Source organism: Pseudopodoces humilis, chromosome 1 (assembly GCF_049639895.1).
Source record: "Pseudopodoces humilis isolate 2021_Gansu_Grassland_sample_001 chromosome 1, ASM4963989v1, whole genome shotgun sequence".
In the NCBI taxonomy this organism is placed as follows: Eukaryota; Metazoa; Chordata; class Aves; order Passeriformes; family Paridae; genus Pseudopodoces; species Pseudopodoces humilis.
The window spans coordinates 77,655,729-77,673,485 of NC_142200.1; the positions used below are offsets into that span (position 1 = coordinate 77,655,729).

At 36.8% G+C, this 17,757-nt stretch overlaps 1 protein-coding gene across 2 annotated transcripts in view; it reads right to left on the reverse strand.

Annotated features, from left to right (window-relative positions):
• CDH12 (cadherin 12) overlaps positions 1 to 17,757 on the reverse strand; it is a 226,168-nt gene that overhangs the window by 108,432 nt on the left and 99,979 nt on the right. For both annotated transcript variants that reach the window (XM_088064657.1, XM_088064699.1), the window contains exon 3: positions 15,723 to 16,017. In XM_088064657.1, coding sequence (XP_087920783.1) covers positions 15,723 to 16,017 — 295 coding nt within the window. The remainder of the gene's footprint in view (positions 1 to 15,722; positions 16,018 to 17,757) is intronic.

Below are 17,757 nucleotides of genomic sequence, written 5' to 3' on the forward strand. Positions count from 1 at the left end.
CTTTTAACAAGACACAAGACAAAAAAAAAGGCAAGAACAACACGCAAATAAATTGTGACCATACCTAAATGCATAAATACAAGTTTTTCAATATTTGTAGAGCACAGCTAGGATACAGAAAATTCTAATTAAGGGTGATAAAAAAAGGCCTAACTCTGTACTTCACACTGTTAAAATGATTAAGGTAGAAACTGTACAATTCTTACCAGAGAGGAGTTTAAATAATTTACTCATTAGAGTTGTTCTGAGCCTACTCTGACATTTTTCCCCCTGATTTGCATTCCTTACTCTGTTTTGATGATCAAAATCACTTGTCCCTGTAGATCAGATAAAAAGCAATGCTTAAGTTGGCACCACTGGCCATAAAAAAAAAAAATGAAAGAAAGAAAGAGGAAAAAAGAAAAAAGTATCAGAATAATTACAGATAATTAAAATGGTAAAGGCAGAGCATGTCTGACTGTTGTCCAGGCTGCAATGCAGTCTGACCCTTTTTAGGTTAGGTGAGGATTCTATTCTAGAAATTTGCCTTTCCATTCCACTGTCAAATCTTTATGTTTATTCATAAATTCTACAACCTAGAAGGTAAGCAAACCTTGATATTCATAAAATTCTGAACTTAAGAAATACCAGAGCTAAAATTAAATGCACCTAATTATGGTCTAGATATCCTGCTTAACTCATAAAAACAGAGCTGTACATTTCAGAGGAAAATATTTGCTTAACATTTTTTGTGTTATCATTTTAGAGAGTAACCTACATCTGTTAAAAATCAAATCCAGGCGTACATATTGACAATCTAAAATTTTATTGTATTCAGTATTCAAGGACCCTTATCCTTAAAATTTCTAAATAAAATACAATCCAAGTTATTGAATTTTTCCAAAAGATCAAGAGTAGTAAGAATTGCAAAAGAAAATTCTATCCTAATCCCAAATTTAAAAACAAAAAAAAAAACCCCAAAAAAAACCCCCAAAACCCCAAAAAATCCACAAAACAAAACAAGGAAAAAAGCCCAAAACAGCCAAAGCCAAAACAAAACAAAACAAAACAAAAAAACACCAAACCCAGATCCGAATTTTAAATAGTCCATGCATAGCCCTTTCCCCATACATTTAAACGGACATCATGATTATCAACTCACAAAACTAATCCTGCTCATATTTTTTTAATGAGCATTAATATATTGTCCTATTATTCACCTGCTTTACTAACTTTTTACTGCTTTATTTTTTTTTTGTATTCATCAATATTTTTTCCCTGACACCTTTACAAATATATTTTAAAAGACATACTGTTTTTTAAGATCATTTCCCCCAGTTCCCTTGCATACACATCCTATCTGTGTTTTATCAGTTCTAGTACCAAATAAGCACTAAGAATCAAGCTCTGCAATGAATATTTCTTCTCAGTTTTCACCAACTTCAAGACTACACCTATAAAACAGAGAAATGACATTACATGCTGCTTGTATGCACAATACTGAGGGCATGAATCATAAAAAAGAGCCACTGCAAAATGCAGTAAGCCCAGATGCTGTTTTTTTTCTCTTTGGTGTTATTTAGAGGCCCAACAAAGGGATCCATACAAGTGAGCTTATTAGTGAAAAGGTGCTGTAAGAAATACCAATGAGAAAAGCTGTATCCTAGATATCTTCTTTCTCAGAAATTATATACTGGGGATAACAATATTGAACTCTTCTTTGTGTTAACAGTTTGAAGCAACCTTATTGTGACAAAATGAAGAAGCAGATAATGTTGCCCCCCTGACTGCTCAGTGGATACATGAGCTACAGATTATTTTAAGTCACTCTCCTGTTATATGTTGGTTGAATGCTTATTTCCTAAGTGAATGCTCTCTCAACAGCATCACTCTCCAGAAAAAAAAGGGAGGAAGCTGATGTGTTTTATGTAAGTTCATCAAATATTCATCAGGCCAAAAAAATGGGAGATAGAAGAAAAACTACAAAGACTCTGGTGGCTAAAGCATAAGGTGGGGATATTAAAAAAAAAGAAAAATATTAAAGCTGCAGCTGTGGCATCTTGTGTGAGTTTTCTACCTACCTCACTGCAAAATGAAAAACATGTAACCTCTCCTCCAGCCACATTTTGCATGGGATGTAACTCTGAACTCTGAAAATGTCACTGACTGGCTTCCAAAAGAGAATTAGGTATATCTACTTTATGATTTCTGACAGTGCTTAGGCATTAATTGGCTTCTAGCTGCTCGGCAGTGTAAAGTTCAGATGCTTCTATGTGCAAGCAGATTGGGGACAGACTTAGATGACATTTTAGGTACCCATGGAAAAAATTCATGGAATCTTACTTTTTTTACAGTTTCAGGCAGGTGCTAAGATACTTCATGTGGAATCAGACAAATAAATGTATGTGGGTGTCTAACCCTCCATGGCATGCCCTCTCTTACTGTAGTAATGCTGAATTTGATTTGTGTCTGATCTGATTGGGCACCAGAGACATCACTCCAAGTACCTGTCCAAATTTCAAGGACATGTTGATTCATATTTATAATGTAGGTCAGCAAAAGTTAGGTGTCTATATAGGTGTATTCTCAGAATAGCATGAGGAGCTTAGTGGTACAGCTCAACCTATTAAAAGATATTTGGGAGCCTAAAGACTGACTAGGGTTTTCAAAATCATTTGCCCTACACTTAGTCATATCAAGGAAAAAAAATACCCACAAGATGCTTGTAAAACTCTCAGTGCCAAGTTACTTTTAAAAATCTGTCCTGAGAATGTGCTGATGAAAAGCTTCCATGAGCAAGATGCTTCTAAAGAGTCTAAAATCTCTTACTGTTGGTAAGAGCAGTACTGACATGATGCACACTGTGTCCACAAGTAAGTCAATACTCAAATCATAGAATAGATTTGCAGTGTCAGAGGTGCAGCCTCATGTAGTCTTTAATATAGGCAGTCTGGGCAGCAGTAGCACTGGAAATGAACCATCTGGACATTCCTGCAAGGTAGCTAGTGAGTTAGTGTCCCAAAGTCTCTTGTACTATTGTACTCTTGCTGCCATAAAACCTGTCCTGTCATCACTGTTACTGTCCCCTTGTGCTAACCAAAGTAAATCGATCAAGGCTAAAATATGAAGCATCCAGATTGCAGTATAGGTAATACTGAACTGCCACAACTTCATCTCTACAGTAAATCAGTAGGATGTGCTGGTGCAGTTCTTATCCCTTATCTTTCCTTTAAATCAGCTGTTCAAAGATCTCTTATTGCTGTGCAGTGGCCCAAAGAGAGGATTCCTTCTTTACAGCTTGCCAGTTCAATTACTAGCTTCATATGGATTTTGGAATTTAAGGAGCTGATGCCTTGCTATGGTCTTTTGATTCAGGCAGACAGTCTGACATCTTGGCACTTCTCAGGTCATTTATGTAAGATTTTCTTCAGAAAGAAAAGCTAGAATTTGCTTTTGCTTATTTCTTAAGAAGAAAAGCTGATGTAGGAACTGATTATCCAACATTTTATGATGCAACAATTCCTAGTACAGTAGTGTCTGAATCTGGGTTGTGTGAAATAAAAACAGTTATTCACATTTGTTCACTCACTGCCTCTACCTCCACAAATGTTGAGTCGTCCTCCACCCCCGCTTGTTCCCTTGCCATTATTTCAAACAAAACTATCAAAACTAGTGCATTAATGCATCATAGTAAATCTATTTTTGCTACTCAACCAGGGAAAGATTTTGCCCCCTGCCTCCCCCATATTAACAACTGGATGATCTTTGGAAGTCACACAGGATCATCCACTATTTGAACAACAAGCTGCTATGCCTCACTGAATTATGCTCAGTGATTAATATTGATTTAGGACTTAAAACCTGTGAACAAAAGATTCATTCAGAATCACATGAAACAATCCCAGGACTATCAAGCATCTGTTGAAAACTGTCTGAAAGGGTTCGGTTTGTGTTCAGGCATAAAGTGATATGTAGTGAAAGTAGCAAGAAAAAGTGGATGAATTTGGAGCTACTGAAACAGAGAAGTAGCAAGTGAAGCTGATAATTTGAGCATCTGTGTCTGTATCATCTCTTGCAAGACCATAAATTGTAGGCTTGAGCACCTGAAGCTGCCCTTCAGGCATCTTTCTCATCTGAATTCTCTAGAGGCTGTTGAAAATATTGATTACTGCTGTCTTATCACTAAAAGGACAGCAAAAGTAGCAGGGACTCAGAGGCAAGCAGTAAAAGTGATTGAGACATGAAAAGTTTTCCACATAGAACTTTAAAGATTTAATCTGTTTAATTTAGAAAGGAGACAAAAAGATGTGGCATGATAGGGATGCATTCAGTAGGTAGGACTATACCAAAGCTAAATCATCTCTTCCTATACATCTTTTATCTTCAAGACTAAAAGTCAAAAATGTTAAAAATAGGAAAAGAAAAAGTTTTGTAGAATGACATGAGCAATTTAGGCAAGTAACAGCCACTACACCTAAAAAAATGGGGATTAGAAAAATATTTGACATCTGTGTGAACCCAAACAACAACCTTTTTAAAAAGATATAGGAGCGGTAAATTGTGCTTGGATAAAACTTAGTCCCAAATAGGCTGTGACATTATAATCTGCCTAAATGTGTGTTTAACCTTCTCCCAGGCTCTAGTTCTGGAAATTTACAGAGATAGATAGGTTTCTAAGGTGATGCTTCTATAAAATGGGAATGCTAGCTACATAATTATCTGTAATATGTTTCTGATAAGTTAGGATACTCCTTTAGATCAGAACAAATGATAACATTTATGCTTCCTGAACTAACACAGCAATAAACACAGATGGAAGATGAAAGATATTATTGAGGAGATAATATCCAGCTGTAGGCTTCTTGACCAGATTATTATTGGATTGTCTGTTAGGCTTCATATTATCCTTTACCATTTAGAATATCTATTCCCAAAGCATCATGCCAACCTCAGTGGGATGACTAGCAGTCAACAAACTATTTCCAGTGAAAATCATCCATTGTTAACAATGTATACCAAGATGTGAATGGTTAGCTGAAATTACACCTCTGAAGTACCAGCAGCAACATTCTCCATCAATCTTGGTGCAGAATGGTGTGTCAGGTTGGAGGTCCATCCCTTGGTTGGAGGTCCTCTTGCCAACTCCCTGCTGTTTCCTGGTCCCTCAAGACTGCTCCATAGGAATACTGATACTGATACCTTGAGTGCTTATGCATTATTAACACCCTTTAAGCTTTTTATGAAAATAAAAGAACAGTCCTGAAGTTTGTTCACAGAAATAATAGCTGACTCTAGCAGTGTCAAACTAAATCAAGACCAAGGCAGTATTAAAGGTGTCAACTTCTCTCCAGTAACTCCTGAAGTGAAAGCTGAACAGTCTATAAAGATTTTCCTCTTCCTCTGCTGTCATTCTTTACTTTCACACCTGCTTGAAGTCAAGCCCCCTTTCTATTTCCAGTCTTTGCCTCTCTAATCCTCAATGATCTCGCATTTACTTCTGGCTTCTGCACAAAAGGTGCTCAGATGTAACTGGCAAGTCAGGATGTCTAGACAGTGAAATTTTACTTTACTGTGGTATTTCAGATAGTTTTGGATTTTCACTTCATCCTGCTTCATTCCAGAAAACAAAAAATAAAATTGCACTCCAGAAAACAATACTGGCACTGCCAAGATTTAGCAAAGAGAACAGTTTCTTTCATTTTCATAGGTCTTTTTCCTACTTAGTTATGACCTGTTTAGCTTTCAGGCTGCCTAGCTTGTCTGGAAAGTATGACAACCTGTCTTGTCATCAACTGTATGGAAGAGAAATCAGGGAACAGGCAAACACACCATGTTCCAAGCTTTGGAGAATACTGACTTGCCTGTGAGTTCCAAGCCAGCCAGTGCTTGGCTTGTCAGGGTGATAGAAGGAATGCTCCTTTACTAATACAGGAGCCACCTGTTTCATTTTCCAATTACCAGCTAACCTGTGGGATGACTCACTACACAGCCATCTGGTTTTTCTTAAAGAGTTTTAAGAGAATTACATGTTTGCACCTTTCAGTTGTACAGAAACTTAGCAAAATATCTCTTGTTGAAAGGTTTCAATGAGCTCTATCAAGATCCTTGTTGAGAAAAGGCTGGAGGGATGTCAGATTCCTGCTCCCACAAGACCTGCAAAGGTTCCTTAGTTAGGAAAATCCTATATTGTACAGGACAGATACTGGACTGGATTGCCCATCTATGCTGCTCCTTATTACTAACAAGGGGAACTGTTAAGTACCTAGGACTCATTAAATCCAGGCTTGGCAGTCAGATATACCTAATTGCCTGACATTCCATTTAAAGATACTCTTGTATATGCTGTTCCTCAATCTGCAGATGTTTTTAGTCCACTGGTTTATGTAGATTTTCTTTTCCTAAGGTATTATTTTTATCTGAAGTGTCTTTGCTGTAGACTTTAAGCCTTATGGGATTCTCTAAACAGAGGATAATTTGTCCCTAACAGTATGTTTGTGATCAGTGATTTTTCCCTTAGTTCTTTTTAAGTCAGATTCTCGTGAACACTTTTCTTATCACTCCAGGCCTTCCTAGGATTACATCTAATTTGCCACATAGAGTTATTTCAGCACACAGAATTAAAGTCTTTAATCATATTTGGTGTAGTGACTCCCATTTGCTTAGTAATCTTGAGACTATTTTGAATTCTCTTTTGCACTCCTCTAGGGCTACGATGACTTGATTGATTCACACAGTCCATCAGTGACTGATTTCTTAGACTTCTTAGATTTCTTAGTACAGAATATCAGTCATGTCTGCTTTTATTTTTTTGGTTTACTGCAGAGAAAAACACAAAAATGGGTGACTAGAACACTAGACATACACTCACTTTCCATGCAAAATATCCATTAAAATATTTTTAAAATTTGGCTTGTTATTATTACCTGCAGTGTTTTTATGAGAAAATGGGTAGGACATGATTACTTGTCATAAATGAAGAGCTGCCTTGTGCCGGTGAAACCTTGCACTTGTTTCTTCTCTGAAAAATTAAAAATAGAACTGAGCATATAAAAAAATATGGTTCAGTGGCTGAAAAGCAACTTTAAACAAAAATTATATTCATAGCCATGCAGGCAATAGCTTGAAAAGTAGCTTTTATAAAACATATTTAATGTTTACAGTCACTCAGTGGCTGAGAACAGTAATACTTTTAAAATATGTTTAATGTTTAAAACCACTTGGTGGCCGAAAGAACAGCTCTTACTGCAAAGATATTTAATGTTCAGAGCAATTTTGTTGTAAGGAAAAAGCAACTTCTTTTTAATTTTTTCATTTACAGCTGATCTGTGGCTACTAAAACAACTATCAATACAACATGTTTTATCATTACAGACATTACATGCCAGTAAAAAAACAATTTCTACATTTTTCAATACTACACTTAAACATGTCAATTTCTTTCCCTCATCAACTGTGTAATTAACAAAAAAAAAAAAAAATAACATAGTCCAACCAACTTTAATGCAATATATCATGAACATAAAGATGTTTATGCAAACAGCAGGACTGGACCAATAATGATAAAGTTTCTCCTTATATATAAAGAACTAATATCCAATGCCACTAAAACTACCAACAATATTTAGTACATACATTTAGAACAAACTCAATAGCTTAATTTTAATATTGAAGGCATTGTTTGGCAGCCTAGAGGGGGTTAGGTTGTATCAAATTACATGTATGATAAAATACATTATTTGATTTATGCTACTGAGCTTCTGTAAAGTCAGTGTGTGGATAGAAACACAGTGGTTTTAACTTCTGTGGTGTAGGTTCTTAGCTTTGCCCACATACAGTTAAACACAATCACGCAGAGAATCACAGAATGGGTAAGGCTGGACCACAGTGGGGAATTTGGTCCAACCTCCCAGCTCAAGCAGGCTCATCTAGAGCACATGGCACAGGATTGTGTCCAGATGGTTCTCTAATGAGGGAGATTCCAACCCTCTCTGAGCAATCTATTCCAGTGCTTGGTCACCTCGTGTTCAGGTGGAACCTTCTGTTCTTCTGTTTCTGCCTGTTTCCTCTTGCCCTCTTACCTGGCCCCAACAAGAAGTTTCGTCTTGACACACTGCTTACCGACATTGATCAGGGCCCTTCTCTATAGTCTCTTCTGAAGGCTGAACAGTCCAGCTCCCTCAGCCTCTCCTCATAAGAGGGAAGTCCCATAATCCTCTGTTACCCTCCACTGGACCTGCTCCATGTCTCTGTTGAACTGAGGGGCCCAGAACTGGAGACAGCACTCCAGTTGTGCCTCCCCAGGAACAGAAACACCTCTCTCAATCTGCAGGCAATGCTCTTCTGAATGCATCCCAGGATCCCATTGGCCTTCTTAGCCACAAGGACACACTGGTGGCACATGGACAGCTTGTTGTCCACCAGGGCTTCCAGGTCCTTCTCTGCAGAGTTGTTTACCAGCAGCTTGTCTTGGTCCATGGGGTTATTATTCCCCAGTTGCAGGGCCCTGCACTTGCCTTTGTTGAATTTCAGAAGGTTGTTCTCTGCCCATCTCTCCACCCTGTCAGGGTCTCTTTGAAGGGCTGCACAGCTCGCTGGGGTATCGACCACTCCTCCCAGCTTTGTGCCATCAGTGAACCTGCTGAGGAAGCCTCTGACTCTTCATCCAATTCATTGATGAAGAAGTCAAACGATACTGGGCCCAGTGCTGAACCTTCGTGATGACACCACGAATGACAGGTTTCCAGCTAGGACCTGTGCCACTGATTATCAACCTCTGGGATCTGCCATTCAGCCAGTTCTCAACTCACTTCCTTGTTCACTCATCTAATTCCCATTTCCCGAGTTTGCCTATGAGGATATCATGAGAGACATGAAGCCTTGCTGAAGTCATGGTAGAAAATATCCAGTGTAGTCTCAGATATATGTGAATTATTAATCAAACAATTTTAAATTGTTTCAGCACTAATACTGACATTTTGCGACTGCAAAAACAGCTAGCAGGAAACAGCTATCCAGTGTCTCCTTTTAACAGTCAAAGCTTTCCAGCTTTGCTGAGAATTTTGCTGCTCATGTTTGTATAGTCCTGTCTGTCACAGCTTTCATTTTATATAGATTCTCCCACTTGACAGCATTTGCCAAATGTCTTTGTTTCACTGACAATATCCAACAGCCAGAGCATATGAAAGGAAACACAGTATGGCAACAACCATTATCCTTTAACTAATCAAGTCTTGATTTTCTGCACTATTTTCTCCCTCCCTCTTGATCTAAATTTTTTTTCCGGCTCCCTGCTGCCTCATAATTGATGCTCCCTAGGTTGCTTTGTGATCTATCATAAAGACACACTTTTGTCTCAAAAGCTTTAACTGCCTACTTGTAATATTCTCTCAATATCTCTGTGTTGAGGGTTTTTTTTTTAAATTTTGTTTTTATTTTGTTTTAGGTTTTGTGCAATGTCCTGTATAAAAGGAAAAACACTTTTTGAGCCCTAACCTGCCTTCCCTTCTGCTCCTTCCTTAAAACTCACTTTCCTGCACAGTGGAAATAAACGTAATTCCAATGATCAGTGCAGTAGATGTATTTTTTCAAAATTAAAACAAAAAGAGAATCAGAAAGACAAGAGCTGTAATTAAAAAAAAAAGTAGTTCTTCGTGGGAAACCACTGAACCATCAATTGCTATGAGTTAACTGCCACCTGACATAGCCCCAGAAAACAGTACAGAAAGCAATGATGGAACGTGAGTTTTTCTGAAATGTGGTCCAAATGACCGAGGTCACCAGGTCTGACCCGTGTGATGGACGACATTTGTACATTGTAATAAAGTACCAAATTAGAGGATGTGTGGATACAATCCTGTAAGGTTGAACTCAGTACACTTTTGTGAAGGGAACTTGCTCTTCACAAAACCTGTTAAAACTATTGGGTGCATCAGTGGGTATATAGCTCAAGATTACTGGCGTAGATTAGGATGATCTAAATTTCAGAAAAGCTTTCAGCAAGGTTCCTCAGCAAAGACTCTTTAAAAAAAAAAAAAAGAAGTTCAAGACATAGCAGCTTTTCCTAAAATAATCTATATAAAAAGAAATCTAAAACAGTAGGAATAAATTGCCAGTCTTTATATGGGAGAGGGCTTGCCACTGGTATCTCTCTTGGATCTGAACTCATAGGTTGCCAGTAAAGGAGAATATATGAACATGTGACAGCTTGACAAAATGAAAGCTTTGCTGCAAAGTGCTACTGGGGAATCCTAACATAGCATGAAATTGAGAATATGAAAATTCACATGGAGAAACACAAAGAGACATGGGAAAAAGTGACTTATCAGTACTTCCACAGAGGTGGTTTGTAGCTCTGTTACCTATTAATTCTTGATCTTGGGATCACTGTGGAAAATCCTACAAAGTTTTCATCTCAATGATCAACAGCAGATAAAAAAAACCCAAAAAAAACAAAATAAGGAAAATGATCAATGGAAATAATTCAACAAGGAAAATTGGATAAAAATAAAGCATATTCAAGATGTTTGTATCTGGACTATGACATCCAACTCCCATCATTTTCTCTAAGGACTTGATAACACCCTTGATAATACCAGAAAAATCATGGAGAACAGGCGGTAGCTGGAGGGGTTGCAGACAGATTATACTGTCAGTTATCTCTCCATGAGCATGCATAATGCCATTTAAAAGTATCTCTGGTTTCAATGGATTCCCAAAGTAATATCTTCCACGACAATCTGGGTAAGATCTTGGAAGCCCTTGAAAATATATTACCAACATCTAGGAATCTATATTAAAGGCAGGATCATCCAGCGTTTACTCCAATGCCTTGTAGTCCTTCCTTCCCCAGCCTCTGCTCACTGTGTCAGGCTAAACTCAGGCACACAGTGCTAAGCTGAGCCAAACCAGTGAGTTCAGGTTAGTACCCACCACTTCACCAGGTTAGTTTTCTACATACTGCAATTCTTACACATGAGACTACATAAATGGATATATTAAACATATGTTCCATTTGTGGATGTACATATATGATCCATTGCCAATGTTCAAATATATGCCAGTGTTTAAATAAAAGCCAATTAAGTATTCACTCCAGAATGAAAACTGCCAGAAAATTTATAAAGTCTATTTCACACTGACAGTACCACGGGAAGCAAATTCATAATACTCTTCAGGTAGCTGCTTTGCACAACTGAGGAACATGGTAAAAATAAACTGGTATCAACTTTCTATTGTCATTGACCATTTTCATGCACCATGATGACCTGGAGTTTGTACAGTCCCCTTTAACCAATAAAGAGATAATGTAGTGGAAAAGTATGAAATTATATTGCATAGGAAAGAACATATGGCATCTGTATATTATGGAATTGATGGGTTTAATACAGTCCTAGCTGGTCTATGTATAAGCATAGAGGAATAATGCAAAGACCTTAGAACACAATTAGGAGACTGTGACAATAGAAATTATAAATTTGCTGTTAAAATCGTATATTCAGTGAAACAAATGCGTATGAAAGCAAATACATTTCTGTGCACATTTTTATGTATAAATATATAAAAATATATAATAAGATCTTTCCTTGAATGTGTGCTTAATTCTGCTATGCCCCCATTCTCAGTCATCTGGACTGATAGCTTTAATAAGGGGATAACCTTGATTTAAACTCAGCTATATTTGCATGCTTACGTCAACTATATTGCAACAGAAGCTGGCACAGCTGCCAGAAGCAACAGCACAGTTGATTAAACTATACTTAAGGAGAACATATTTTGCTATTGCAAACTTACAAATAGAGATATTAGGGCACCCTTTTCAGTCCTCATAGATAAATCCCCATTTCTGGTTCATTCTACATTTTGGAACTTATATTAAATCAAGAAAATATTTTCAAATAAAGATATCGATAAAACAAATTCAGTATCAGAAGCAAACAAACAAACAAACAAACAAAATCCCACAAAACAACCAAAACCAAATGAACAAACAAAAAAATACCCAACCAAAAAAACCAAACTAACCCAACATTAGGAGTCCAGCTCTTAAGCTTTTATAAGTCTCTTACTAGATGTAAAAGAACAGCATAGAAATCTCTGTTCTTAAAATATTAGTTCTGCATTGTAATCTGACTCCATCTGCTGAGCTTTTCTGCAGGCAATTTCAAATCATCCTTTAAAAAATAAAATCTTCACCATAAGGCATTCTGCACCTCATTTATCATGTGATCAATACAATGTCGACTTTGGAGGTACTGATATCCTTCCACTACAGTGCGGAAGCTGTGTCCACTTTGGAACTATCAGAAACACTGGAAATCACAGATGGGTACAACAGCCTGCATGTTACAACAGTTGGTAACCCAAGGAGCTTTTCAAGAGAAGATATTTCTTGTTTATGGCTGTGATTGACTTTCCCCTCCATCACACACGAACAGATTACAGTGTACATATGGAAAGAGCAAGGCTGGCTGTCCATTCAAACTTTGGCAGGAAATAGGTTTGCACCCTAGCCTGTAGTGGGTAAACAGCCTTCTAACTTTTTTTTTAGGAGCATATGAAGGAATTTGGTTCCTGGTAAGGGGGGAACTGCTAAGTAAAAATAGCAGTCCTAAAACTATCTCTTCAGAAAAAAAAATAAAATATCCAGTACCACTATCTTTTTTAAATGAGTGGTATTGATTAAAAGGAAAAACAAACCAACACTAGAGTACAGAAACTGTGGAAGAAAATTCAATCTGCCGTCAATGTAAATTTGAAGGGAAAAAGTAAACTTCCACCTACAATGTGCACGGAAAGTAAGACAAGTTCTAAGAAAATCTACCGTGAAAAACATGGCTATGACAGGTATATTTCTCTGTGCAGAAAACCAGATCTTGAGAATGCCATAAATTTTAATTTTTTTGTACTTTTCCAGTAAAAAATCACTAAGATTTTACAAAACTGAGAACCATGTAGCCATGACAGTTTCTAAAAAGTACCATTACCAATAATATTACCAATAACCTTGGGATAAAGCACCAAATTGGGTAAACCTTTGCAAGCAAATGTCATGAAACAATAAGACTGCAAGTCACTAGTCACAAAAGTTTTTCAGGCTCACATAAGAGACTAGTAAGGGTGAAAAAAGTAGAATTTCAGTGAATTTCCTGCAATTTCCCACTAAATATGTACATGAGTGCAGTTTATATTCAGTACTGTTGTAAAACTATAGTAAATGAAATTTGGAACATTTGGTAATTAAAAAGTGGCAACTATAAAATGAAAATGTTAAAAAAAAAAAAAAAAAGAGAGACAGAGAGGAAGAGTTTATCTGGGTTTTTTCCTAAGCCAAGACAACCATATGCTGCACCAGCTGAAAAATCAAAGTGATTTTCAATGTCAGCCTGAGGCACTGGTAGGTCTAAGCATCTCTATAGGTGCAACTAAATGGTACTGATGAAAGAAAGGAGTAGTTTTAGATCCTCTGAGAAATCTGTGCTTGCATAAGGATAGAAAAACAGATAAGAGAGAACAAGAGAATAGCAAGACCTGCAGAGAAGGCAAAATCTCCTGGCACACTACGGAGGACAAGGCATTTCTGGATATTTTTGCTGCAAGACAACCTAACAGCAAAAATTCTTATTTGCTTTAGTAGCCACTAATTGAAGTTTAGGCTTCCTTTTTTTCTGCCTTGCCTTTTTTGATCAATTTTGATCCATCTTTTTTTTTATTATTTTTTTAATAGAGAAAAAAAACAAAAAAAAAATTATGACTAAATCTTTTAGATATAGTGAATGTGACCCAATAAAGAGAAGACCAAGAAGATCCATTTTTGCCTGAAGTACGCATGGCATCTACTTCTGTTTTTCTAAAGGAGAATAAATTGAAAAGCATTTCTTTTAAAATGCTGTATGCACGACACATCATGCTGAGCTGTATCTCATTTAGTCATGAAACTCCTCATCCATGTAAAAGCCACAATGTATGGCACACCTTGAAGTGTATTTCATATGAAGTAAAAGCTCTGTTAGCATTTAATCTTCTGCTCCATGTTATTTAAGAAAATAACAAAGAAAGATAGGGGAGAACAACAGAGTACAGGAATGAATGCAGGCACTATTTTCTGTAGTACAAACTGGTTTGAATTTTTTTTTTCCGATCAAGTTTTACAAACAATTTCACAACCATCCATACGTTCACTGGTGAGAAATGTTATCCTTAATTTGCTGCAGACACAGGTGTGAAAATATAAGGAATGGTTTTCATCTGTACATAATACAGCCATAAGCAATATTATTATGCATCTCATTAGGGGAAACAAGGGTGCACCTATATTGTGAATCTACAGACAAACCCCTGTGAGTGACTATAGTGAATGCTTCTCTACACTTCTATAAGGTTAACATGATCATGTCTACATGTCTACTCACATCACATTCTATCATATTCTATCACATTCTACTACCCCTTATCACAAAATTTTAAATAATACCTCCTTAATTCTATGTAGCAGCTTGTTTAGATAGCTACTCCCTGATTGACTCCAAAAATATCAACATCTAAGGTACATAGCTGAGGGGGAACAGTATGCCTCTGCCACTTCCAACTCAGAAAATTTCCAAAACTGTTAACAGCTGCCAGGAGTATTAAATGGCTCATACTGGCTTGTCAAGTACTGGGAAAAGACAGTTTAGGAGAGAGAAGGGCAATAAGCTGGAACTTGCACTGGGAAGTTAAAGGACTCCCATCCCAGAACAAATTAATTTCTGGTGCCTGCAGGGAAACCCAAAATGCCATCTGGCAGCAGGACACAAGCACTGTGCTTATGTTGCCAACACACTGTTCAGGACCACTGCAGAATCAGCCATCAGGAAGAGACCAAAAGGCCCCATTTAACCTGTTCTCTTGCTCCAAAGCAGGATCGATGCTCTTTATGTCATTTCTGGCAAATATCTATCGTTTTGTGAAAATTCTTCAAGCAAAAACCTATTCTAGTACTTCAGAATCATTACTGCAGTCCACCTTTCTCTGAAAAGAAAATTACTCTGTCCTCTGTACACTAGGTTTTTGAAAACTTGCCATGTTCCCAGGCAATCTTCTTTTTATTTTTTTTTTTTCTTCTAAATTAAGGCCCTGATGTACTAAAGATTTTCTTGGACATTAGGTTTTTGACAACTTGAGCCACTCTTGCAGACTCTCATTCTTGCATTGTTACCAAGGAAAGGGCAACAGTTAGAGCATGCACAGTACAACAGGACTTGAATAGAGAATTGCCCCCTAATGTATAATTAGGAGATCATGCAAGTGCTGTAGGAGTTTAAGAGCCACAAAGACAAAACCAGTTAAATGGCAAGATGCTTTGCAGTAAACAGGTAATCCAGTTTTGTACAGCAAACAGCAAATGTAAGCAAAGGAAGAGAGGGGAATGCATCATGTGACAAAATAGGTTTGGGGTTACAGAGAACCCCTGGACCATATCATACCTTCCTTGAATATCTTTATTTTTAAGTCATTCTACCCTCAGAAACTTAATATCACAGGCACAGGCATATTGGAGGAGAACAAGTTTCTAAATAAGCAAGCAAAACTAAAACAAAACTGTAATCTGTGTATATCTAGTCACAGAATACTAGAAACATTTCTAATAATAATTTTTAGAAGTTGTTTTTATAATTTCATCCTTCTCTTTCCTCAGCAAGAAAAGTACATTGAGATAATGAAGTAATATGCAATTAGTCATCAAGCATTTACAGCTTCTTACTCACCTACTGGAGACATTTCTGGGACACTGGCAACATAAGGCCCATCCAGAAACTTTGGCTCATTATCATTAATGTCCTGCACTTTGATGATGAACTCTGATTCAGGCTCTAGTGGTTTCTTGGTGTCAACATCCACAGCCTGAGCTCGGAGTGTGTAGAAAGGTTTTTCTTCTCGATCTAGGCTCCTTATGGCATGGATGTCTCCCGTGGTCTCATCAATGGTAAAAACCGTGCCAGCACCATCTCCTGAAAGGGTATATTTAACAGTGCCGACTCCCTTGTCCAAGTCAGAATGAAGCTTGAGAAGAAAAAAAAAAACAAAAGGGAGGACAAAAACATTAATGGCTTTTCCTATGCTAGAAAACAACATTTTGGGGTTATTTTGTTTTTTGGTTTTTTTTTGTTTGTTTTTGTGTGACTTTTTTTGTTGTTGGGTTTTTTGGTGTTTTTTTTTTTTTTTCTTATAATGTAATAAAAGACTTTGGAGGAACCAATTTCTTAAGTCCTTAACTGCCTCTAAGTGCATGGAAAAATTGTCGGTAGTATGTTTTGTTAGACTTTTACCCCTATCTAGTACAGCACAGACTTGCTGTCGTTGAGTGACTAAAACTGCAATGAAGCAGGGCTTCACATTTGTTATAAACTGAAATTTAAAACCAAGGATGTAAAATCACCCATAGCCACATCAAACAAATGTGAGATGACATGAGAGAGTGTCAAAAGCTTTCACAGGCATTTGGCTTTCAGAGAAGACAAAGGGAAATATCTAATTATTTCAAGAACAAGAGCTTTATGGCATCTAAAACTCAAACCTGGTTTTACAAAAATGAAGATATACACCTAATGATTACTGTAAATGCTAAACAGAACTAAAAATACTGTCTTTTACACAAATATTTGATCACTTGCTTTTATGTTTTCTGAGATAATTACACTGTGAATCTAGGATTTTCTTGCTCATTTCGAAAGAGCACAGAACTCAGTATTTTCTGCCTTAAATACCAATATACACATTTTTCAGGCTATTACTCTGATGAATCTCATGTTAAAATTTAAAAATAAAATAAACTTGAATTCAACTTCTTGGTTGTTTTTGTCCCTTTAATCAATGTCTATCCTACAATAAATTGGCCTTAAACATTATTTTAAATGCAGGATTTTTTAAAATCCCAGTACCATATGATGAACTTCTTTTGCAGATGCCTTTACCTGCTCCATACTTATCCTTTAAATACATCTAGAAGCTTTGAAAATATACACAAGGTTACATAACTGATGCTGAAATAGTTTTTAAAATATTTTTAAATCCACTTTTCCCATCTAATGAGGACTAAAATGATCTTCCATTATGGACACTGGTCAGAATGGAGTTTTCAAGACTGAATTCCCTTAAGCTGAACTGTAAAGTGATTATGGATATAGACTTTATTTACATGATGTACTTCCCAAGGTGAAACACAAAAGAGGAAATATGGGACATGAAAGGAGATTATGTAGAAAATGAATTACTGGGAAACTAAATGGTTTTGGTAATGGGGCAGGAAGCTAAGCTATGGAAAAGGAGTTAATGGCAATTACTAACATTTATAGCTATTGACTTGAAATTGAAAATAGGTCCTTGTGACTGTGGAAGAGGTCATGGTTTGTGGCACAGAGCGAACATGAACATAGTCACTTCTTTGTCCACTTTTTCATCTCATCATTCTTCCTCAGTGAATATACTAAATTCTGATCTTTCATCTAGCTGCCACCCACATGAGATTTTAAATTATCTTTCTGGTCCAAACTAAAGCATTTTGCTTTTAAGGTGTTAAATATTTCCTTGCTTGCAAAATGAAAAGATAATGCAGTCTGAGATAATTGATGTCTATTTCTTCCTCATCATTTTAATTTAAGGGGCTCAAAACTTCCTGCTGTTTCATTATACTCTGCTCAGAAAAATCTTGGTATTTTCCTTCCATTATCATTTAAAAGCTTACAGACACACATCAAGAGAAAAAAAGAATCAAAATTACGATGAGAATGCTTGAAGGAAAAA